The 26,145-nt window shown below is 46.2% G+C and overlaps 1 protein-coding gene across 2 annotated transcripts in view; it reads right to left on the reverse strand.

The window, feature by feature from the left end:
• Positions 1-5,649: 5,649 nt before the first annotated feature.
• ADAMTSL3 (ADAMTS like 3) overlaps positions 5,650-26,145 on the reverse strand; it is a 355,931-nt gene continuing 335,435 nt past the window's right edge. For both annotated transcript variants that reach the window (XM_088025151.1, XM_088025150.1), the window contains 5 exons: positions 20,319-20,502; positions 16,710-16,914; positions 12,091-12,191; positions 6,836-7,050; positions 5,650-5,756 (listed from right to left, as the gene is read on the reverse strand). In XM_088025151.1, the coding sequence (XP_087881277.1) occupies positions 5,650-5,756; positions 6,836-7,050; positions 12,091-12,191; positions 16,710-16,914; positions 20,319-20,502 (812 nt within the window). The remainder of the gene's footprint in view (positions 5,757-6,835; positions 7,051-12,090; positions 12,192-16,709; positions 16,915-20,318; positions 20,503-26,145) is intronic.

The raw sequence follows: 26,145 nt of genomic DNA on the forward strand, positions 1-26,145 counted from the left end.
AATGAAGAAAACAGAAACTCACCGTTGGAACATCATCATGATAATTATTGTAGGCACACCCCAGAGGATGCTATAAAACTAGGGGACAAAATTTTAAGGAGAAACAGAATATTTGCACAGTCTCTAAGTATTGCCTCCAAAATACGTATATATTAATTACTAAGAGGAAAATACTAACTTAGAGAAGAAACCTGGCAGAAGCCACCTTAACCAAGGATCAAGGTAAACACCACCAGTAAGAGGACATACGGACACCATGTTCCCCCTGGTATTGCTCAGTCAGAAGGGCAACAATGCCTAACCTTACTCTAATCGTGAGAAAATATCAGATCATCTCAAAGAGAGGGACACTCAAAAAATCCCTGGCCAGTGTCGTGGGCAAAATTGCCATGGTCGTGAAAGACAAGAAAATTGAAGCATCACAGTTTGGAGCCTTCAAGAGGCATGGCATTGCGGGACCCTGGGCAGAACAAAGGACAATAGGGGGAAAATGGTGAAATCCCAATAAAGTCTGCAGTTAATAGGGTTGTACCAATGTCGATTTCTTGTTGTTGTTTTTTTTTTAAGTTTTTATTTAAATTCCAGTTCACATACAGTGTAATCTTAGTTTCAGGTGTACAACACTTCCATACCTCACCCAGTGCTCATCAGAACAAGTGCCCTCCTTCATCCCCAGCACCTGTTTCCCCCATCCCCCACCCACCTCCCCTCTGGTCACCAGCCCTGTGTTCTCTAGCGTTAAGAGTCTGTTTCTGGGCTTGCCTCCCGCTCTCCCTCTTTTTTTGTCCTTTGCTCACTTGTTTGTTTCTTAAATTCCACATATGAGTGAGATCATACGGTATTTGGCTTTCTCTGATTGGCATTTCACTTAGCATAATACTCTCTAGCTCCATCCATGTTATTGCAAGTGGCAGGATTTCATTCTTTATTTATGGCTGAATAATATTCCATTATATATATATATATGATACACCTTCTTTATCCATTCATCAGTCCATGGACACTTGGGCTGTTTCCATAATTTGGCTATTGTAGATAACGGTGCTATAAACATTGGGGTGATGTGCCCCCTTTGAATCAGTATTTCTGTATTCTTTGGGTGAATACCTAGTAGTACATTTGCTGGATCATAGGATAGTTCTAATTTTAACTTTCTGAGGAATCTTTGTGCTATTTTCCACGGTGGCTGCACCAGTTGCATTCCCACCAGCAGTGCAAAAGTGTTCCCCTTTCTCTACACCCTCGCCAGCATTTATTGTTTCTTGTGTTGCTGATTTTAGCCATTCTGACCGCTGTGAAGTGTGATATCTCACTGTAGTTTTGATTTGCATCTCCCTGATGATGAGTGATGTTGAGCATATTTTCATGTGTCTGTTGGCTATCTGGATGTCTTCTCTGGAGAAATGTCTGTTCATTTCTTCTGACCATTTTGTAATTGCACTATTCATTTTTGGGGTGTTGAGTTTTTATAAGTTCTTTATATATTTTGGATACTAACCCTTTATCAGATATGTCATAGGCAAATATCTTCTCCTATTGCACAGGTTGCCTTTTAGTTTTGTTGATTATTTCCTTCGCTGTGCAAAAACTTTTTATTTTGATGAAGTCCCATTAATTTATTTTTGCTTTTGTTTCCCTTACCTCAGGAGACAGATCTAGAAAGAAGTTGCTATGGCCAACATCGAAGAAGGTACTGCCTATGTTCTCTTCTAGGATTTTAATAGTTTTAGGTGTCTTATTTAGGTCTTTAATCCATTTTCAGTTTATTTTTGTGTCTGGTGTAAGAAAGTGGTCCAGTTTCACTCTTCTGCATGTGGCTGTCCAGTTTTCCCAACACCATTTATTGAAGAGACTCTCTTTTTTCCATTGGATATTCTTTCCTACTTTGTGGAAGATGAGTTGGCCACAGAGTCGAGGGTCCAATTCTGGGTTTTCTGTTCTGTTTCATTAATCTATGTGTCTATTCTTGTGCCAGTAGCAACTTCTGGGTTTTAATCACTGTATTTGGCTACGTAACACGTTAAGGTTAAGTTAGGTGAAGGGTATACCAGAATTCCCTGTGGTGCTTTTGTAACTCTTCCATATATCTTAGTCACCTCAGTATAAGAAGCTTAAAAAAATAGTTTGACTTGTTCTGCCTGGCTCATTAGGTTTGTCTTTTCAAATCTAGCCATCCATCCACCATCTATCGATAAATTTACTTATAATTTTTGAGGTCCCATTCTGCACAGCTGACAATATGTTAGATGCCAGGGACTGGATGATGCTCACGCCTTGGCAGAGCTCCGGGTCCAGTAAAGAGCTGCAGAATGTCACCCACAGCTTGACAAGGGGAACCATCCTGAACTGAGGAGCCGTGCTGGAATCCCTGCCCTGAGGAAACCTTTCCTCTCTTTGTACTTGGGAATTAGGGCTTGTTGCAAACTTCTCCTATCCTTTGTTATTACGAAGAAAAGCCTGGGGATAATCTCTCCTTATATTTTCCTAGAATGACTTTTTCACCTTTTTCCTAGTTGATATGTAAGAAATAGAGTATTTGGGTATTTACTTCATCACACTGTACACGAGAGGACCCAAGCCTTACATTAGTGCCTAGAGAGGAGAATCTGGATTTTTCAGTATTCTTGCATAGTTACTGAAGATCATGAAGTATTTCAGACTGCCAAGAAAATAGTGGGGAGTTCCTAGGGAAATTTCTCCAAGTTGGAAATGACATCTCCCATATTTCCCCTCTCTCGGCAATGCTCTCCACTCCTTGTAACCCATGTAGGCCTTAGTTTGAGAGAGGGGGAGAGAGAGAGAGAGAGAGAGAGAACAAAAGGGAAGAAAAAAGAAGAGAAAAGAGGAAGGAGGGAGGGAGGGAAGGGAAAGAAAGAGAGAGAAAGAGAAAGAAAAGGAAGGGAGGGAGGGAAGGAGGGAAGGAAAGAAGGGAGGGAGGGAGGCAGGGAGGGAGGAAGGGAAGGTAAAATTACACTTTTAGACACATCTGAGGCGTTCGACTGCTTATCTCCCATGTGGCTCACCCTCGTGAGGTTAACAGTCTCACAAGGAACTGTACAATGATTGATTTTTCTTCAACAAATGACCTTAGAAACTCCAAGGCCCAAGACAAACGGAGGGGATTCTCAAGTTCAATGACATGAAAGTTGTCTGTAAAGACTCGCTGTCAACCTTGAAGCATTATACACATGGTTGGAACACAGAGGAAGGGCTTACTCACCACCTGCTGCCAAAACGTCTTTAGGCGCAGACATCTCAAGGCAGGCCCTAAACTCCTCCTAAGGGCCCCAGCTAGTACCTCCTGCTCTCCTACTAGGACCTGCTTCTACGCCTGTCTCAGGCTGTCCATCTGGGACTCCCTTCCAGCCCCTCTGTCCTTGACATTAACTACAGTCCCCAGGGTGTAAACGACCGGGACAGGGGAGTCAGAGGGAATCTCTGAGTGATCTGCCCTGAACCTCCTCTCCCACACATCACAGGACAGGCCAGCGAGCCATCAGGTCTGCTCCTGGCCTCCCAAGGAGGCAGCCAAGGTGACAGTGGCCCAGGCTTCCAGCAATGACACAAATAAGCCACCCACATTCATGCGGATGCCACTAAATAATCAAAGTAAATTTATTTCTGAATGACTTAAGGGCCATGAAAGAAACATTAACTCTTATATTATAGAAACAGTAGTAAAATACAGTACACAGGAATGTCACTTGAACAATACCAAGACGAAAGTACAATAGTAAATGAAAGATAGCGACTTGAACTTTAAACACAGAGGTGAAGCAATTTAATAGGAAATTTTGTTGATAAGAAAAAAAAATATATGTCCCACGTCTTTATTACATACTGTACAAAATAAAATATTGCACCTTTAAGTCATATAATAAATATATACAAAGACTAGTTTACAAATGATCTTTCTTTTAATTTAAAAACCTTCCACAATCAAGTGTGACTGATGATTAACACCCCACGGGCTGTGTGTGCCCTTCACGTCCCCCTCCGTCCCGGCCACCAAACCCTCCGCGTACAGTAGTGCTCATTGTCAGTGTCAGTGAGGCTGAAGTTAGAACATGACAGCTGGTGCTCAGAACATATGGCAGAGAGACTCAGACAAATCCAAAGCCCCAACGTGCTGTTTGCTTCTTCGTGATCAGGGACTTGGTCCAGCACCACCTGCTTCAGGTGCTGCCGTGGCCAACGGGCTGTCGGCAGCATGTGCGCAGGCAGCTAGAATGCTGACCGAGGAAGGATGGCTGCATCCTTGGGTCGTGTGCCATTGAAAGCCATAACCAGTGGGATGTTAGGGGAAGGGCTCCAGGACCGAATGAGCGTCAGAACGTCACAATTTCACGCAAGCCCCAGACTCCTTCAGCAGAAACAATTCACTCCCAATTTACCCTCCACCCGGACACGGCACCCTCACCAGCACTGACCCCAGTCTGAATGTGACCCAACGCAACCCAACTTGGCCTTCTCGCTAACTGCCAACATCAACTCTCGCCTTAACCCTAACATAACCTTCCACTCTCCCCTCACCCGGTCCTAAAACTAAAGTGAACCCTAAACTTACTCACCAAATCCTAACTCTGACCCCTGGCCCTCCTGTAACTTCTAGCCTAACCCACATTCACTTTGGATTTACCGACAAATCGGTCTGAATTAAAACAATTATTCACGGTAAACAATTCTTTTCAACCACCATGTTTCCTATTTAGATGACTTTCTCATAATCTTCAGGATTATAAGAAACAAAAATCCTGAAACAAAATATCCTCAGGAGTACTATTTTATGCGTAAATTAGGTCTAACAAGGCTTCGATTTTCTGCGTGTGTGCAAGAGAATAGTGCTTAGGAAAATTTCATTCACAGCTCTTAAGAGAAAGCTTTGAATACACTTCAAAATCAGTAGAAAAGGTGGACTTTCCCTCTCCTTTGATTTCCGAAACGCCTCATCTGGTCACAGGTAGATCCCCATGGTTGTGAAAATGGCAGCAACATGTAGTTTGTGCCTTGCCCCCAGGTGCTGTAAGAGCAAGAACTAGATGCCACCGCCCCCCTCCTCGCCCCCAGGGTCCTCGGATCAGTCAGTGCAGTGACCCCGTCCAGAACGATGGCCTCTTCTCCACAGACCAGACTTAAGGACCCATAAAAATGCACTAGCGCCCTTCACACCATCTTAACAACTACTGGCCAGAGCTTCTAAAGTGTAGCTGCCTTACAAACCTGTTGAAACCCCAAAACTCGAGAGAAGAGGAAGTCATCGGCGGCTGCGTGTCCCTTGTGTCTTCAGGGTGTCCTACCCTCCACGGGTCTACCTGTCACAGGACAAGCAGCCTGTGACAACACACTGGGGATCTGGGCGGTTTCCTGATTAGAAGGACATGGGGAGGGTGCCAAGGGCAAGGGCACGCCTGCTACGGTGTTTCTGATGGTCCCGGAATAGACCACCTCAAAGAGCCGGGATTGAAAATGGGCCACGGGGAAGGCAATAGGACGACGTCCCACCAGCGGTGAGTTGGCACCGACCCCCGGAGGCGGGATCTAGAGTTCTAAGAGAAATCACACGTTTCTGAACCAGCTACATGGGGGAAGAGAGCTTCTACACGTTTTGGCTCTGTCTTCACAGCAGCGTTACGACCCCCGGCCACAGGCTTACCCTTCTTGACAAGACTGGCAGCACCTCTGTTTGTAGAGATCTAGCGAACACAAACTGAGATGCTTTACAAACATACAGTAGTGAGCCGTGTCTGAGCAGTGTCCTGCCAAAAAGAAAAAAAAAAAAAAACAGACATCCATCGAACACACAGCTCATTAGAGACAGAGTTAAAAAACATTAAAAAATAAAAAGAAAAAAACCTTTGAGTTTATGACAAGCCTACACTGCAATCCCAGAGTGAGCTGCAGAAACTGGGCTTGGATTTGTGGCCCAGGGAATACAGTCGGGGGCACCGTGACAGCGCCGGGTGGGGACGGCTGGCAGCTGTACTTGTGGGCAGCCCAGCATCACCGAGAGAGCTCTTCAATCACTACGTCTTACACCTGAAACTGTTGCAATGCTGTGCGTCAGCCGGACTCAAATAAAAAAACATTGACAAGCAACCCCGCTAGGCTTGGGTTAGAGGCACGGCCCTGCCCCTGAGCCAGAAGCACCCGGGGCTCACTTCTCAGCCAGGCCAAGTGGCCTCGCCCTGCTCTCCGGGGCCCACACTCCTCCTCGCAGTGCTGGGGCGAGGACCCCTTGGAAAACTGATAAAAGCAACGGACCTGCTCCCTAGCAAAATATATTTATGATGAAGTTTTGTAAAAATAAGATAATAATTATAATATACATAAACATATAAAATATATGTGTATATGAACATATAGATTATAATTAATATATATATCATAATAATAATATAAACACCTATGTCAAAGTTTTATTAAGGAGGGCATGTGGGGTGATGAGCCCGGGGTGTTTTACACAACTCGTGAACCGCTGAACACTACATCAAAAACTAATGATGGACTATATGCTGGCTAACTGGACATAATAATAAATTTAAAAAAATAGTAACAGGAAAAAAAGAAAAGAATCCCTATCGCAGCAGACGAGACCTCCCTCTGGGCAGAAGGGGACTCCGTCATGGTCAGTGCCGCCGACACCCAGCTGATTCTACTGTTCTTCTCGAAAGAATGCTGAGGCCCACCCACAGCGAGGCTGCTCATCTCCTAACGTCCCAGGATGTCACCTGCGTCCCGAATGGCCGGTCAGCCATGACACCAGCAAGGTGAGCGCCCCCGGGGTCTGGCTGGGGCAGGGCTGCCGCCAGTGACGGTACCTGCGAGGGGTACGTACTGTCACAGGAAGGCCCAAGGCAGTGCCGCCAGGAAGCTGGTTTCTTTTTCGGCACACAGTGTCTCTCCACCACGGGTCTGCAGCTCCTCGTGCGGACACAGTCGACTTTCCGAGACTGGAAGCCCCGGCCGCAGGCTGCCGTGCAGGGCCTCCAGGGGCCTGTGCGCCAACACGTGTCACAAGCCCCCGACGAGCAGTTCCTCCTCAAGGTGGGTCTGAAAGAGAAAAAAAGGAAAAAACAAGGGAAAAAACAAACAGTGGAAAACGGGAGAAGCAGGGTGTCACTTCTTGCTGGCATGAGCCTTCCAGCAAACTCTGTTTTCGATACTCTAAAGTCTTCCCGATTAGGACCCTATTCGTCAGGTGTGTGATGTGCACGGCGCGTGGTTGGTGGCGCAGTCATGACAAGGACAGGCAAGCAAACCACATGTTTCCACTCACTTTCTACATCGAGTCAAGACATGCACCCCGAAGGATGCACTGTCCTGATAAGCTGAAGCAGGTCAGTTTAGGCAAGGAAGAGAGGAATAGCTCACAATCAGCCACTTCAGATTTGCTAACAAACATTCAGTCGTGTTTATCGAAGCACCCGGGGTAGATTCGGGTATGAGAGTAAACGTGTGTGCGAGTGAGCTCATCTGCTAAGGGACGGCACTCTAGCAGAGTTAGGCCACACCATGATTCACAGCCAGAGTCAATAAAGACTGTTTGGGGACAGGGATCTATCTCTGGTTCCTCACCCTTTCAAACAGAACAGAGTTCTGACTTTGCGCCCTCTGACTTTGGAAGATATCTAGCCTGGAGGAGAGAGCCAGCTTGGTGGACCCACTTTGGGGTAAATGCCCTTGTTCCCTGTGGCAGGGGCCCTGGGAGATATCTCTGTACTGCCCGGGACTGTCTCCCACCGCACAGGCGGCTGAGAGCCCTAGCTTCGCCAAGCTGCTTCAATAACTGTCTTTCTTCCAGGAATTTGGAAGTTGCCGGAACAAGACCTGTAAACATGAAGGCTGGAGCAGTGCTGGCCATACTCTGCCACATGGGCCAGAGAACGAGAAAAAAAAATTCAGGAAAATAACAAAGAAGGAAGCAAAACAGAGAGAACTGCAGAGACCAGAGGGAAAACCCCCCTGTGACTTCTCATTTCTTGGTCACAGTCCTTCCTGCGGTCTGATGGCATTCTCCCTTTGGATTCTCGGGGCATTTTTGTACTCCTGTAAGAGGCTCCTTACCAGCACACATGATCTATAAGGAGTGTAGGAACACCCCTGGAAATACAGTAAGCTGGAGAAAACGGTGATAACCTGACCTGCTCCAGGGAGAAGTTATCACAAACAGTTGGAAGCAGTACTCTGAGTAGCCAGTAGGGGGAGACTCCATCAAAAGGTTTATTTGAACAACAGGGTCACACCAAACTATAGGATTTTACAAAGAAGAGGAGGGTAGCTTATTAATTACAGGGCTTTTGTTTTCCCCAGTGGGTATGAATCCTAGCGGCCAAAAGTGTAGTTGCTTGGGACAACCGAGCATAGACCCAGTACTCCTCAGCCATCCCCCCCCCATGCAGAGATGAGCTCTTTCTACTGAAGAAAAAAAAAATGGAATATTCACAGAATACACAAAAAATGTATTTTAAAAGGATACCAAATTGTTGTGCACAAGTGTTGGGTGGTCCTGTCTTAATAAGAAATCACACCCACCTTTTATGCATGTCATTCCGAGTCAACTTTGTTTCCAGCCCAAAGGACCCTAACTAACACGGCTACCTTCTGCTCTGATGGAAGGCAGGGCCAGTGGGAAGTCAGAAGGAGCCCCAGAGCTTATGAAAGAGGAGAGGACACAGGGAGCTAGAGACCAAGGCCGCAGCTGCAGATCCAGAGGCTGGTCATTGAGGACCTAGTGAAAGAAATGTCGGTTGGTCCAGCACAGAGCATCCCACGTCCTCCTGGCCAGGGACAGGGCTGGGACAGGGACGCCGCAGCTAGGGGGACACCGTCTGGACACTGGCACTATGCACACATGTGCATGCCTGGCTCACATGCTCTCCCATCTAAAACATGAAAGCGGATATGGTGCCAAAAAGCACAAAGTCCCTGTTTCTACCAGTCTTCCCCAATGTCTCATCGCTGTTCAGTCGAGCTCCTCTTTTCTACCTCAGACCACCCCTTTCCCCATCAGCCAGATGCAAGCACGGACTCCAGCGGCCAGATTCCGAGCCTGACCGGCATCCCAAGGGCCCTGCAGCTTTAAAGAGATGCAGATGGCCAGGCTCCACTCCCAGAGATACCCGTTCATGCAGTCCCAGGCAAGGCCCGAGAATCCCAGAAAATTGTGAGGAATCACCGCTTTGGAAGCAAACCCCGTGTGTCTTGGAAGCGCCGCCTCGGGGCCCCGAGCTGTATGCGCGCTGTGCTCCTCGGCTAATCCACACCCCCTCCGTCACTCTTCCACGCCCCCCCAGGCCCCTCCCAGGGAATCTTCCTTCTTCTAGTTCTTTTAAACATTTCGATGTTTTCAGTTCATCTCCTTTTCTTTTTTTTTTAAAGATTTTATTTATTGATTTGAGCGAGAGCTGGAACACAAGCGGGGGGGAGGGGCAGAGGCGGAGGGAGAAGCAGGCTCCCCGCCGAGCAGGGAGTCCGAGGCGGGGCTCGATCCCAGGGCCCTGGGACCATGACCTGAGCCGAAGGCAGACGCTTAACAAACTGAGCCACCCAGGCGCCCCCACATCTCTTTCTCTAAAGCCCCATTTGGCCATCTACTGAGCCTCCTGATAGATCCTTCCATGCTTCTATCCTCTCCACTATATTTCTGCTGCTTGTTTTCACTGCCAGTGGTTAGAAAGCACGTGGCACGTCCAGTGTGGGTCCTGAAGGAAGGACACCGTGGCTGGGACGCCAAGAGTGAGGGGGTATGAGGTTTGGGATGCGGCTGTGAAGGGAGGGAAGAGGGGCACCTGGGTGGCTCAGTCAGTTGAGTGTGTGAATCTTGATTTCAGCTGAGGTGGTGGTCTTGGGGTTGGTTGTGGGATCGAGCCCTGTGTCTGGCTCCTCGCTCAACAGGGAGTCTGTTTGAGATTCTCTCTCCCTCTGCCTCTCCCCCATGGTTTCCCTCTCTCTCTAATCTCTCTTCTCCAAAAATAAATAAATTCTTTAAAAAATAAATAAATAAAGGGAGGGAAGTGTTGACCGTGCGGTGTTTTCTAGGTCACGTTACAGACTTTGGTCACCCTTCTTCCAAAGAGCAAGGGAGGTTTCTAAAGTGGTGGTGGTGGTATAATCAGATTTGATTTTGGAAAGGACCGCTCAGGCTGGGATGGCTTGGCGATAGGTAATCGTGGTAGAGATGGAAAAAAAGTAGATGGGTTTGAGAAAATATTACAAGGAGCCAAAAGGGATATAAAAAGTTATCAGAGGGGCACCTGGGTGGCTCAGTCGGTTGAGCGTCTGGCTCTTGATTTGGGCTCAGGTCATGAGATCAGGGCCGTGAGACTGAACCCTGTGTTGGGCTCCACGCTGAGTGGGGAATCTGCTTAGTATTCTCTCTCACCCTCTGTCTCCGCCCCTCCCCTCTGCTTGCGAGCATGTGCATGTGCTGTCTTTCTCACTCTCTCTAAAAAAACAAGTAATCAGAAAAGTACAAATTATAATAGGATGTAATTTTTCACACAGAAGATGGGCAAAATTTTTAAAGACTGAAAACCCATATAATGTTCATGAAAAGGCTAAATGTCCATCAGCAATGGAATGAGGTAATCATGTTAAATACAACAATGAAAAAGAGCAAAGTGAATCTTAGGTACTAAGATGGGGAAAAAGTCTATAATGTATTGATAAGGACAAAAAGCAAGTTTTGGAAAAGTACATCAGGTATGTTAAAAAAGAAGGCTCGGTCTGACCCTCTTCCCTCTCGTGCTCTCTATCTCTCATTCTCTCTCTAATAAATAAATAAAATCTTAAAAAAAAAAAAAAGAAGGCTCGGTCCACGTACGCATTTGCGGCGGAAGTCTATCTCTGAGAATGCAAAGTGAAACATCTGGGGTGATCCATATCCGTCTGTGTGTGGTCTCTACCCTCTCAGCAAAAGACAAAACTAGGCTGTCTGTTGAGAAGGAGGGCAGCAGTTCCATTTTCCACTTGAGGAAAATAGTTCTGGCTTGAGTTGTGTTGTGGGGAATAGGAAACACAGAAGACTCTACATTGCCAAACCCTACTGAAGGCTCAAAATGGAAACTGAACCAACTGTCAGGGTCATCTCATTTTCTCTGGCAACACTCGGGGTGGGGAGGAGGGAAAGGGAGCCATATTTCGAACATCTTCTATGACCCAGGTTGCTTAGGTGCTTTCACACTAAGCCAACTACTCAAAAGCTCCCAACCATAATGTTATGTGGACGGTAATACCCCGTTTTGCAGATCAGGGGGCTGGCTAGCCTGGGTCACACAGGAAGAGTGTGGGAGAATTCCACATTCCCTCATTAGTGTGCTTTCTGGCTCTCTCCCCGCATCCCGCTGGCTGGGGCGCGCTCCTCTGGGACGGTGGAGTCGCCAGGCCGAAGGAGCCCGGGTCTCGGGGTGACCTCATGGAACAATGCTCCTCTACCCCAAACCGAGCACCGGCACTGACTTGTACACAAGAGAAAAGCAAACTCTTTTTGAGTTTAAGCCCCTTTGCAAGGTAAAAGCTTGCTTCTAGGGGCGCCTGGGGGGGCTCAGTCGTCGAGCGTCTGCCTTCAACTCTGGTCATGATCCCAGGGTCCTGGGATCGAGCCCCGCATCGGGCTCCCTGCTCCGCAGCGAGTTTGCTTCTCCCTCTCCTTCTATGCTCTCTCTCTCTCAAGTAAATAAATAAAATCTTAAAACATACACACACACACACACACACACACACACACACACAGTTTCTAGACAGAGGAATACAGCAATCCACTGAAAACATTAGGAAGATTTAATCTGTAAACTTAAATATCATTAGGCTTGACCAGCTTTGCGTATAGAGGGAAAAATATCTGTCCTCAGTGCTACTCTTTTTTTGTCTTTGGGGTGTCCCTCTCTAAATATGTTAAACGTCCAAATAATTTGTAATTATAATAGTGCATATTAATTAATATTTCAGTACAATGTATACTGTCGAGGATGGTACTATAAGAAATCACTGGATAGGAACTGTCAGTTGTGAAAGGCAGGGGACGGGAGAAGTCATTCCACTTTCAGGCAGCCCCCGACTGAGGCAAGAGAGGGTTCTGGGCCGAGTCAGTACCTCCTTCTGTCATCGCAGCGGGGGTCAGAGCTGTTGCGATGCTGGCAAACCGCATGCTGCTGCTGCATCCTCCCAGTGCGACCCAGGCAACGAGCCGGACACTGGAACAGAAGCGCAAAGCGGCATAAACAACCTGCGAGCTCGCGGGTGCTGCGCTACCAAGGTCATGCACTGTGGGGGGGTGCCGGTGGTCCCCAGGGCAAGTCGGGGAGGACGGGAGTGCAGCTCTGACGACAGACAGCCCTCCCTCAGGGCCAGGAAGGTACCTGAGCATCTTCCTCCTCCTCCTCCTCCTCCTCCTCCCCCGGCCCCCCCCCCCGAGACTTAGACCATCTCTGGGGAAAAGGGAAAAGAACGGCGCCAGTCTGTAACTGACAGGGCTTCGGTCCAGAACCGACATTGCTTAAAACCATAAGCAACTGCCAACTTTGGGTTTTCCTGCTCTGAGCAAAAGTGGAGGCCTGGGAGTTAAGGTGAGTTCAATTATAGAAAAAAATCTTTTTCTGACATGGGGTTCTTATATTTTCATGGAGTCATAATACATACTAATTTTTCCTTATCCTCTGTTTAATGCTTGAAAAGGCCTTTCCCATCACACTGGTTCTATTTTCATTCACCTTCCCGGCCACGTCCTTCGTAGCACAAAAGCTTTTAATTTTTACATTGCCCAATGTCTCTGTTGTTGTAGCTTGTGCTTTTGGTGTCATATCTAAAAAACCATTTCCTAACCCGAGGCATGACGATTTATGTCTACATTTCTTCCAAGAGCTTTATAGTTTTAGCTCTTAAATTTAGGTCTTTGATCCACTATGAGTTAATTTTTTGCATATGGCCTAAGCTAGGGTCCAACTCCATTTTTCTGTGTGGGTGGATATCCAGTTGTCCAGCACCATTTGTCAAAGAGATTATTCTTTCTCCAATGAGTGGTCTTCTCACCCTTGTATGAAACCAACTGACACAGATCTAGAAATTTCTCTCTCGACCTTAAATTCTATTCCAGCGACCTATATGTCTACCCCCTGTCAGCACCACGCTGTCTTAGTTACTACAGCTCCGTAGTAAGTTTGGAAACCAACAAGTTGGAGCCCTCCAGCCTTGTTCTTTTTTCAAGATTGATTTGGTCATTCTGGGTCCTTTATATCTCCATATGAACTTTAGGACCAGCTTGTCAGTTTCTGCAGAGAATCCAGCTGGGATTTTTACAGGGATTGTGCTGAATCTGTAGATCGATTAGGAAAGCGTGATCAGCTTAACGTTAAGTGTTCTGATCCATAAATATGGGATGTCTTTCCATTCATTTAGACCTTCTCTAATTTCCTTAAAAAACCTATTGTAGTTTAACACTGTTTTTTTAAACCATTCTTCTGTTATGGTTAAATACCATTGAACTTTAAACCCACTTAACACGGGTCTGTCCTCTCATTTCACTGCATGACTCAGGGCTACTCCTGCACTAACACTATATTATTTTACTTACCTCAGATAACACCAGCTAAAGAAGGTCTGTCCACCCCTCTAGAAGTTGTCTCTCCTAAAAATTTCCTGTGTTCATCTGTTCTCCCATATGAATGTCAGAATTACCTTAAGTTCCAAAAAAAAGAATTCTGCCGCAGTCTTTGTTGGAATTCCGTTACGTGTTTCAGTTCATTTAGGGAAGCAGACATCTTTACAGCACGGAGAGTACCTTTATTTGTCCTACTTTTTCCTTTACGTGTTTCAACAATGTGTTCTATTTCTCTTTACGGGTTCTGTTTTGGTTAATTTTATGTGTCAGCTTGGCTAGGCCATGGTGTGCCCAGATACTTGGCCAAGCAGTATTCCAAGTGCTTCTGGGAGGATGTTTCTGGAAGAGATTAACATTTAAATCCCTACCCGAGGGAAAGCAGATTGTTCCCTCTAATGTGGGTGGGCCTCACCCAATCAGTTGATGGGCTGAATAGGCCCCCCCCAAAAAGGAAGAGGGCAGTCCTCCCCAAGTAAAAGGGAATTCCTCCTGACTGACTGTCTTTCAACCGGGATATTGGCTTTTTCCTGCTTTTGGACTTGAACTGAAACACTGGCTCTTCCTGGGTCTGTAGCCTGTTGGCTTCTGAGCTGGAATGACACACTCAGCCGTCCTGGAACTTCCAGCTTCCTGACTCACCCTGCAGCTCTTGGGACTTGTCAACCTCCATAACTGCATTAACTCATTAACTCATGCACACACACACACACACACACACACACACGCACACACACACACACCCCACACCCTATTTGGTTCTGTTTCCCTGGAGGACCCTGGCTAAGGCAGATATATAGCTTTTGGTCCTGAGAAAGGGGTGCTACTATAACAAACATCTAAAACTGTGGCTCTGGAACTGGGTGATGGGTAGAGGTTGGAAGAGTTTTGAGGTACATGCCAGGAAAAGCTAGACTACCTTGAAGGGCACGTTGTTAGAAATGCGAACATTTAAGAGGACTCTGATGAGGTTTCAGGTGGAAGTAAGGAACACGCTTACTGGGAACTGTAGGAAAGGCGATCGCCATTCTCAAATGGCAAAAACTTGGGGCACTTGGGTGGCTCAGTCGGTTGAGCTTCCAGCTCTTGGTTTCAGCTCAGATCATGATCTCGGGGTCATGGGATCGAGCCCCAAGTTGGGCTCTGTGCTCACTGGGGAGTCTGCTTGAGCTTCCCTCTCCCTCTGCTCCCCCTGCCCCACTCACGCTCTTCCTCTCTCTAATAAATAAATAAATCTTAAAAAAAATAAAATGGCAAAAACTTGGCCGAACTGTGTTCTAGTGTTTTTTTGGGCGACAGAACTTGCAAGTGATGAAACTGCGTATTTCACTGGGGACATTTCTAAGCCGAGTGTTCAGGGTACCACCTGGCTTCCCCTTAGGGCTTCCAGCAGAATGTGAGTGGACAGATAAACTGCAGGAATCATTAAACAAAAAGGAATCATAACTGGAGGATTTGGAAAATTCTCAGTCCATCCATATTTCAAAGAATGAGAAAGTATGTTCTGGAAGGAACACGAACGGCGTGGCTGGACAATCACTCCATAAGGAGATTCCCCATGGAGTTAACCAGCCATCCCAGCGGAAGCCAGGAAGAGAGACAGGGCTGTGCCAGGAGAGACACTGGAGGGACCCAGTTAAGGAAGGCTTTAGAAACTGTGGATTCTACAGGACAGGATAAAGCCATTCAGCTGCAAACGCGCTTTATCCTTCAGGAAGGGGGAAGAACGACCCCAGATTCAGAGCTCACCAGGGATGCCACTCCCAGGACAGGCCCCGGGGGAGGGGGAGGCTGTTTCCTCGATTTCCGTGGGCCCCGCTGTCCCTGCCTAGTGCCTCAGGGGCAGGGCCACTCCAGAGAGCCACGTGGGGAAGGCTGCTGTCTAGGGCCATGGGGGCAAGCCGCTGGCCTGGTGGGTCTGGAGGGCAGAGTGTCAAGCCGAAGACGATTATTCTCCAAGTGTGAGGATCTAATGGAATTAGTCCTGCTAGATTTTGGACTTGACTGGGACCCACCGCCCGTTTCCTCTTCTGATTTCTCTGGTTTGGAAAGGGAACGTCTGTCCTCTGCTTGTCACATCACTGTATTTTGGAAGTATGCAACTTGTCTGCCTTCACAGGTTCGCAGGGAGAGAGGAGTTCTGCATCAGGACGGCTCACTTCTTACCCATTCCTAATTTAGATGACATGTGGTGAGACTTCGGATTTGAATTGAGGACAGAGTGGGTCAAGACTTCTAAGGGTATTGAGATGGGATGAATGTACTTTGTACACAGGAAGGACATGAATTTAGGGGAGGGGGGCAGACGGCGGAATGTTATGGACCAAACTGTGTCCCCTCAAAATTTGTATGTGGTAGCCCTAACCCCCAGTGTGACTGTATTTGGGGACAGGTTCTATAAGGAGGTATTAACAGTGAAATGAAGTCCTAAGGGTGGGGCCTTAAGCTGCTAGGAATAGTGTCCTTACAAGAAGAGGAAGAGACACCAGAAGTCTCTCTCTCTCTCTCTCTCTCAATGTCTCTCTCTGCACAGAGAAGAGCCCATGTGAGGACCCAGTGAGAAGGCAGCTGTCTTTAAGAGGGAAAGTGAGGTCTTACAAAACCAACCCTGACAGAACCTTGACCTTGGACTTCCAGCCTCCAGAATGGTGAGAAAATAAACTTTTGCTCTCCGCGGCACCCAGTCTGTGGTATTTTGTTATGGGGCAGCCCTAGTTGACTAATTAGGTTCCTAGACATTTCTTTAAACTGTTTTTTCCCAAATATTTTTTATTTATAAGGTTGTTCAAGGTGGCCTTTGGGATATGGGCTACGAGACTTTTGTGCCCATAATTACTAATGCTCTTCTGCCCCTTTTCTCGAAGTCTGGTCTTACTCGTTCTGCCCCAGACCAGCCAATCTTGGAACTTCTGTCACTGAGCTACTCTATTCAAAGACTCCAACTTTGGTTCACCTTTAGATTGGAAGACAGAAACACCGTGATTTCCAAATCTAATTCCTTGAGGTCAGACACATCCATTCACTTCAGAGATCAATCAGATGTTTCCCCCAAAATTAAAAAAAAAAAAAACCATGTATGATTACATTACTGTCAAAGCACTAGATTTGTCCACTGTACCTGGCCCCCTGGCTCAACGACCCACTGGCCACAAGGATGACCGGAACATGGCCTTCTTCCCGGAGGCCTCTCTCTAGGAGCACACGCTCTTGGAGACATCACCTGCACGGTGCCGTTGGCTTTGGCGCGTTTGCAGGTCACTTGCCGACTGTGGAACCCTTCACCGCAAGACACAGAGCACTCAGACCACGCGCTCGTGAACCACCTGGGAATAAAAACTACAGCAGCTTAGTGAGGACTGGAATGTCAGCCCCTGCAGGGAGTGTCTTGAACATCGATCCTAACATTGTGTCCCTCTGGGGGCCGTCACATGTCTCGAGGGGAATGAACCGCAGCGCCAAAACTCCAGGCTCTCTTCTCAGATTTCCTTTTTGTTCAGGGGAGTGACAGAATTACCTGGGAGAGACAAGGAACACAGGGGTGGGGTCGGGCCATCTGCAAGGATATGAGAGCTGGCACTTGCGGGGCCCCAGAGAGCACAGCTAGGGGAAAATTAGGTGGAAATTTCAAAAAGGTGGATTGCAGCTCACTGAAGCCGAAGGGAAGAAAACATTTTTAAAGCACCTATGTGGGCGCCTGGGTGGCTCAGTTGGTTAAGTGACTGCCTTTGGCTCAGGTCATGATCCTGGAGTCCCGGGATCGAGTCCCACATCGGGCTCCCTGCTCAGCGGGGAGTCTGCTTCTCCCTCTGACCCTACCCCTTCTTGGGCTCTCTCTATCTCACTCTCTCTCTCTCTCTCTCTCTCTCAAATAAATAAATCTTTAAAAAAAAAATAAAGCACCTATGTGCTATTTGCTCTGGGAGATATTTACATGTTATTCCCATTCTTTGTAGGGAAGAAACCAATGTCCAAAGGGGTAAATACATCGGTTACGGTCACATAACCACAAGCCAACAGAGCTGGGGTGGACACTGGGTTTATCTGACCCTAAGTTCCCACTTTCAAGACAGAGAACACTTGGAGCTGGACACCTTTGGGATACCGAGTGCTCTATCACGGAGGATGTTCAAGCTCTGCTGGGATCCTACCGAGCAGGGGCTCCTAACCTGAGCTCTAGGGTGCTCCAAGAGACCGCAGACCTGGACGGGCAAAGAATTACCTCTTCGTTGTCACTGAGCTACAAGTGAAATGTAGTGTTCCTTTAGTTATAAAAATGTCAGCCACAAAATACAGTAGTATTAGCACTGTCTGTGATTTTGTTACCAATGGAAAGCATAGATATTTTTACATGACCTTACAATTGTGGCAGGCATCTCAAAAAGTTATTTATATTTATCACCACTTCAAAATTAATGTACTGCTCGATATTAGTGCATTAGCAGAGAGGCAGATCTATTACCGTATCATCATTTTTCAAATGATGATGCTGTATTTCAGTGTTACTGGTTTCATGATCGAATGTATTCTATTTTACAGATTTAAAACCCTCATCCTGAGAAGGGATCCCCAGGCTTCTCCAGACAACCAGACGCATCCACAGCATACAAAGATGAAGGACCCTCAGTGCAAGAGCCCTAGGGTTACAAGACCTCAAGGTGTCTCTCATAGGTGTGACAGTAGATGGCCGCTTATCCTAGGCACGTGCACAGCTGGAGAATATGTAATAAACACGGCGGCTGATACCTTTGTTTCCATTTTGTAAGAATCAAGAATTGGCATAACCAACTCCCCCGAGTTACTGTAGCATCATTTCGCTGCTTCTTGAGGGACAGATGACTCAGCGCAAGACCTTCCTCCGAAGCACAGGATGGGTACCGAGAGACACGTCAGCCACCGACGGCCACAGCCCTGCGAGAACATGCTCCCAGGTATCTGCTTTGTTTGCCAGTGTGACCCTGTCTCCCACTCCTCTCCAAGGCCCAGATCAGCAGATTAGTGTGGGCATTTGAGCGAGGGCAGCGAACTCTCTAATGAAGTATCCATCTCACAGTCGTGCTCCAGAAATGCTACTGTTATTATTATTTTTTCTTTTCTTTTCTTTTACTGGGGATTATGGTGCCATTTGGTCAGTTACCTGCTAGGGATTCTGTGATTCAATCATTCATTCATTCACTCCACACATATCTGTGGAGGGTGCATAAATGGGGGCAGACATTGTGCTAAGTGCTGGGAATAAAGTGTTCTGCAAACAGCTGTGGATTTACCCTCCTGGGCTGGACAGTCTAGTGTGAGACACACCATGGTAAGAGCTATGAACACGAATGATAACAAAATATGAAACACATACAGCACAGGGGCCTGGCTGAGCTTGGAGGGGAAGGTTAGGGATGGTTTCCCTGAAAAGAAATGAACAGAAATAACTGAGTGGAAAGAGAGGGGAACAGTGTTCTAGGCAGAGGGAACAGTGTGTGCAAAGACTCTGAGCTGGGAGAAAGACCCATCTCAGAGACAAAAAGACAGCATGGAGTGGAGATCAGATAACCAGGCTGGGACAGAACAGCAGCCTGCGGCACAAGCACAGAGGGACTTCTGTCCTCTCGCTCCAGTATGCAGTCAGGCAGCAAATACTCACTGAGCCCTAGTGTGTGTTAGGCATTGGTTTAGACACCAGGGTGAACAAAATGAGTGAGACAGACATGCTCCCAGTGCTAGGGATTTTTGGCTTTTGTCCTAAGAACCACGAGAAGTGTCTGAAGGGTTTGAAACAAAGAGGCATCTCGGCGAATTTGTGCTTTAAAGACGATTCTGTTTATACATGGGACGAGCACTCACTCTAGGGAGGGAGACAGGAATCAGGAGGATCCTGGAGCCATCCACGCGAGGAACCTGATGGCGTGAGCTCCCGGGGGAACGGAGGAACTGGGCAAGAACGGAGGGAAGTGAGAGAAACAGGGGCGTCTGGGATGCAGTCACTGGCTCTGGAGGCCTGGGGGCGGACCAGGTTTGGTGGAGATCCTGGGTTTGATTTTGGACATTTTTTTTTTAAAGATTTTATTTATTTAATTGACAGAGAGACAGAGAGACACAGCGAGAGAGGGAACACAAGCAGGGGGAGCGGGAGAGGGAGAAGCAAGCTTCCCGCCGAGCAGGGAGCCCGATGCGGGGCTCGATCCCAGGACCCTGGCATCATGACCTGAGCCGAAGGCAGTTGCTTAACCAACTGAGCCACCCAGGCGCCCCTGATTTTGGACATTTTTAAATTATTGATTTCCATCTATTACCTAGAAAGGTTATGAATGGTTTTGACCTCTGGGGTGGAATCCAAGGAATGGCATTTTGAACAGGACCTCCAGTGATGCTGGCCCACTGCGCTATCTCGAGGCAAACCCACAGGACCAGCTCTACTAAGGACCAGATAGCCCCATGAGTGTAGGAAACAGATGTGGGCAGCGGTCAAGAGTGGAGGCTCTGAACACAGATCATCTCGATTTGAATTCTGGCCCTCGTAACTGGGTGGCTTCAGGGTGCTTTCCCACCTGTGAAATAGGAAGCTAACAACACGTACCTCCAAGGTGATGGTGAAGTGGTCCACGTAAGCACTTAGCAGAATGCCCGATGCAGAGTACATGCTAAACACATCACAGTGATTGCCCTGGGAAATCCAAATTACCATGCCTTCTAGCCCAAGCAAAAACCTGGTACTGATACGAAGAGTGACTACACATACCTGGAGGGGCAGTCCTGGATGTTACAGGGCTGAAACCCAGCCAGCGGCTTCGGGAGGTTTTGGCAAAGGGCCTCACTCACTTCCTGCCCGTTGGCCATCACACACCGGGGTCTCTGGACGCGGGCTCCCAAGTGGCCGCAGGTGGCAGAACAATGCGTCCAGTTACCGAGCTCCCAAAAAGGCTCTGCAGAAAGGAAATGAAATGTCATGACAGCCCTGAATGAGATATGATGATGGGGCTGGGAGGGACATGGCCACAGACCACCAGGAGCTGTTTTCTGGTTGGCTGCCCATCTGCTTCTTTGAGAAGCACTTGGAGAGTACGCTGTCACCTAGTGGAAGGCCTCCTTTACATTTCACGTTTCCTCCACTGACTTATTGTCCTCACTGGTAGGAATGGTGGCCAGCTTGGGGCCCTTGGACCACAGCCTGGGAGAGGTGCTATTGGAGGCCAGCTGGACTTGCCAGAAAAATCCCAGAAAGAGGGAGGAGGTGCTCCGTGCAGCGGGCTGGCTCCTCGGCATTCTCCAAGCAGAGCCAAGAGGACGAGAGAGGAGGATGTCTCCGGGGGATGCTCTCACCGGTTCTATTTCTCAAATGTGGGCCAGGCGGAGAAATAAAAGACCATTTAGCAGGGACCAGGGATTAAGTAGTCAGGTTAAAAATGAATTTCATTCCATTCTTACTTTTCCATTAATTCTTATCTAAACTTCAGCTTACTCCTGGAACTGCATAAATAATTTGTCACGGAGACATCTGGAAGGGTAAAAATGAGAGTTTCCTTTAGCAAAGTTGAAGCTGACCACCTCCAGTAATTATGGCTTTTTAATTTTAGTCTTCATTCCAAACAGCCCTTCCCTTCCTTTTTGACACTTGGTAAAAAGATGAGGTACAATACAATGATGACAGATTTGTGTGTGACCACAGAAGGTGCCAGATTTTCCCGTCACAATCACAAGTAATTGATAGCTACCAGCTGTGTCCACAGACTCCCTCACAGAGCAGAGCAATGTCTTTAACTTATTGTTTTCCAGATTTTCCTTCTGATTTTTGAATTTTTGTCTTAAGTTGCATATGGCATCCTCTGCAAAGTAGCACTGTACATATTTTTAGTTGGGCCCCCAGGATTACAGTTTATTTGAAACAATTTTTTAAAATAGCTGGGTTTATGGAGAACTTCCCAGGTGAGGGGTACTGAATTTTAGATACTTGGCCATCAGCTTTTCCCCTAATCCTTATGGCCATCCTGTGAATTAGACCAGTTTTATTTGCAGAAGTGGGAAAAAGCTAAGTGACTTGCTCAAGGTCCTTCATCTAGAACCCAAGACTGTCAAACTCCACATCTAACTCCTTCTACGATGCCATACTTCACAAAGACACCTTGACACTCCAAGGCAGAAAACACACACATTTCTTTAAAAACATGTGTGGTTTTTGTTTTAACTGAGGTGCCATTCACATACAATAAAATGTTCAGAAATCCGGTGTGCAGTTTTATGAGTTTTCACACTTGTATGTACTTTTGTAACCATGATCCACAGCAAGATATAAAACACTTCATCTCCCAAAAAGTTGCCTCCTAATCTAATTAAAGATCAACTTTAATCTTTAATTAAATTATTTTAATCAATTATTTTAATCAATTCCCCTCCCCCACCCAGGCAATTCCTTGTTCATTTCCATCAGTACCCACGATTAGTGTCACCTGCTCTTGGCTTTCATTCACGTACTCCTTTGCACTTGCTTCACATAACATTTTTGAGATTCGCCGGTATTGCTGTGCATAGCCCATTCTCTTTTATTGCTGAATAATATTCCATCATATGAATATACCATAGTTCATCTATTCTCCTTTTGGTGGCCATTAGGAAGTGAAGGCTGCTATGAACATTCTTGTAGAAATATTTTTGTGAACAAGTTTTCACTTTTCTTGGGTAAATACCTGTGAGTGGAATTGCTGGGTCAAAGGTAGGCGCATGCTTAGCCTTCTTAGAAACTACCACACAGTTTTCCAGAGTGGTTGTACCAGATTACACTCTTACCACCAATGCATATGGGTTCCAGTAGCTTCACATCCTTAACCAAATCTGGCGTTGTCAGTCTTAGTTTTCACCATTCTAGTAAGTGTGGAATCCTATCTCTTTGTGGGTTTAATTGTCATTTCCCTGATGCCATCTGTATATCTTCTTTTGTGAACCGTCTGTGCAAGTGTTTTGCCTGTTTTGTGGGGGCGGGGGAGGGGAGACTTCGTTGTTGACTTGTAAGAGTTCTTTATATACTCTAGATATAAGTTCCTCAACAGACATATGTTCAGCCAATCTTCTTCCCAGCCTATGGGTAACCATCCATTTGCTCTCTGTATTTAAGAGTATGTTTTCTTTTATCTTTTTTCTTTTTTTGTTAATTTGTTCCTTGAATTACATATGTGTGTGAGATCATATGGTATTTGTCTTTCTCTGTCTGACTTATTTCACTTAGCATTATACCCTCTAGGTCCATCCACGCTGTTGCAAATGGCGAGATTTCATTCTTTTTTATGGCTGAGTAATATTCCATTGTGTGTGTGTGTGTGTGTGTGTGTGTGTGTGTGTGTGTGTGTGTGTATCACATCTTCTTTATCCATTCATCTATTGATGGACACTTGGGTTGCTTCCATATCCTGGCTATTGTAAATAATGCTGGTATAAACATAGAGGTGCATATTTCTTTTCAAACCGTACTTTCATTTTCTTTGGATGAATACCCAATAATGGAATTACTGGACCATACGTTAGTTCTATTTTTAAAGTTTTTGAGGAAGCTCCATAGTGTTTTCCATGGTGGCTGTACCAATTTACCAATATTCCCACCAATAGTACACAAAAGTTTCTTTTTCTCCACATCCTCGCCAATACTTGCTATTTCTTGTCTTTTTGAGTCTAGCCATTCTGACAGGTGTGCAGTGATACCTCATTGTGGTTTCCATTTCCCTAATGATGAGTGATGTTGAGAATCTTTTCATGTGTCTGTTGGCCATCTGTATGTCTTCCTTGGAAAAATGTCTGCTCAGGTCCTCTGCCCATTTTAATCAGGTTATTTGTTATTTTGGTGCTGAGTTGTGTAAGTTCTTTATATATTTTGCATATTAACCCTTTATCAGATATGTCATCTGCGAATATCTTCTCCCATTCAGTAGGTTGTCTTTTTGTTTTGTTGATTGTTTCCTTCACTGTGCAGATGCTTTTCATTTTGATGTAGTCCTAATAGTTTATTTTTGATTTTGTTTCCCTTGCCCGAGGATACATATCTTGAAAAATGTTTCTACAGGCAGTGTCAGAGAGACAACTGCCTGTGCTCTCTTCTAGGATTTTTATGGTTTCAGGTTTCACAATTAGGTCTTTAATACATTTTCAGTTCATTTTTGTGTATAGGATAAGAACGTGGGCGAGTTTCATTCTTTGCATTGTATGATCCTGGCACAAAAACAGACAGCTGGATCAACAGAACGGAACAGAAAACCCAGAAATAAATCCATGCTTCTATGGTCAATTATCTTATGACAAAGGAAACCAGAATATACAATGGGGAAAAGACAGTCTCTTCAACCAATGGTGCTGGGGAAACAGGAATAAACCCTAGTCTTTACCTTGACCTTCAAAGTTCTGAATGATATGGTCCTTAGCCACCTTCCGACTTCATTTCATACCCCCCCCCATCTCTCCCCCGTGGTGCTCCCATCACATGAATTTTCTTTGTGTTTCTTGACCACATTAGGCTTGTTCCCACTTGATGGTCCTTGCATTCACTATTCCCTCTGCCAGAAATGCTCCTTCCTCATCCTTGTGCATGGATGGCTCTATCTCATTGTTTAGGTCTGGGCTCAACTATCACCTCCTTAGATGGCTTGTCCTGACTTTCTTCTCCAAAGTGGCCGCATGCACTCACTGTGCTATCACCCTATTTCGTTTCCTTCATAGCACTTACCATGGGGAAATATATGTTTGTTTCCTTGTTTATTGTCCATCTCTCCTGCTGGAATGCCAAGTCCATGAGGGTGGGGAGCTCTTCTGTCCTGCCCACTGCTGGGACAGGGCATGTTATAGATTAGGTACTCAAGAAGTATTTGTTCAATTAATAAAGGAGTCTCTTTGAAATGCTAAGGTAGGGATCCATTGAAGGTTTGGCATATTCCAGAATGTGTACACGTGTGTGTGTGTGTGTGTGTGTGTGTGTGTGTGTGTGTGTAGGAGGTGGTCAAACAAGAAAGGTAGTGTTGATAAACCAAATGTTTAAATATTCCAAAGGCTTCAACTTTTCCAGCAGTTTCAGCCTCATGAATATCCAATTTTTAAATTAATTGATTTGAGGGAGTTCCTTGATTTCATGTTCCCTTCCACATGGAACTCCTATCTGCCTTTGCACATCTGTTTCTCTGCCTGGAATGTTCTTCTTCCTCTTCCCAGAACACACATCACGGCCCACGTGAAAACGGGGTTGCCTTCTCCAGAGAGAGGTGGGCCCTTTCCTTAGTGCTGCCAGTGGACTTGGTCATCCTTCTATACCAGCACTTGCCGTCCGGCTTCAAAATACCTGTTTACATGACTGCCTCTCTGTAGAGACTATGAGCTTCCCAAGGGCTAGCTCACCTCTGTACCCCCAGCCTGGCAAAAGTAAGCACTGGGCAAACACTTGGTGGACGTTGCCATAGACTGAATGTTTGTGTCTCTCCAAAATTCGTATGTCAAATCCTAACATTCAATGAAATGGTCTTAGGAGGCGGGGCCCTCAGGGGGTGAGGAGGTCATGAAGGTGGAGCCCCCATGAATGGGGTTAGTGTCCTTACAGAAGAGAACCCAGGGATCTTCTTCGCTCCTTATGCCACGTGAGGACACAGCAAGTGGGCCCTCACCAGACGCCTGATCTGCTGGTGCCCGGATCTTGGGCTTTGCAGCCTCCAAGAACTGAGGGCAATACATGTATGTTGTTGCTAAGCCACCCAGTCTATGCTTTTTGTTATAGTAGCCCAAACAGACTAAGACAAAGGCTGAATGAATGGATAATAGTGCATTTTATAATGGTAGTGTTATGTCTGACAGAGGAGAAGAAATACATAAATACTCCTGGAGAATGAAGTCATAAATAACATGAGCTGGACTGTTTGATTGGTGGCCCAACACTATTTTCCTCTTCTATGCTCTCCCTACATCTGAGAAGGTGGGAGCCTAGGAACTACATTTCTAGAATCCCTACCTGCAGAGTTTTTCTTTGGGATATGTTCTGCAAAGGAGAGGTATTTGCTCAAGATTTAAAAGGTCGAAATGACGTAGCCAGTATTGTTCCTGTATAGGAGGTATAATAAAGCATGAAATCTAATAGGAGCTTCTCTGCATCCTTCTGTGACTTACTCACTTTTGAGCTACAAGAATCTGAGGTCATCAGTACCTTTTCCCTGTGATTCCAGCATTTCTGATTTTCTTAACTCTACCTCTCTCCCTTGGCCTCCTAAAGAGTTTTGCTAGCTTGAAAAACTTAGATTAGGTTCTCCTGACCAAACAGCAATGCATAACAAAGTTAATAAGTATAGGGGAAAAAACTTAGGAAAAGAGAAAAATGAAAGAATTGGTTCCAGAACTCAGCAAATCTTCCCTCTGTGAATATTTGCCAAGTTGGCAATAGTTTTAAAACTGGAAAACCAATCCCTGTTTTATCACAAATAATGATGCACATTTGGGATATGGGCTCTGCAGGCTTCCTCAGGAGTGATTTCTTTTTCAAAAATGTTTCAATATGGAAGGAACAAGTTGAACCACAGAAGACCGAGGGCAAGGGAAAAGCTGGCCAAATGCCT

The sequence above is a fragment of the Eumetopias jubatus genome, unplaced genomic scaffold, assembly GCF_037043125.1.
Source record: "Eumetopias jubatus isolate StellerSeaLion01/CBP00866 unplaced genomic scaffold, mEumJub1_p1.0 scaffold_7, whole genome shotgun sequence".
Taxonomy (NCBI): domain Eukaryota; kingdom Metazoa; phylum Chordata; class Mammalia; order Carnivora; family Otariidae; genus Eumetopias; species Eumetopias jubatus.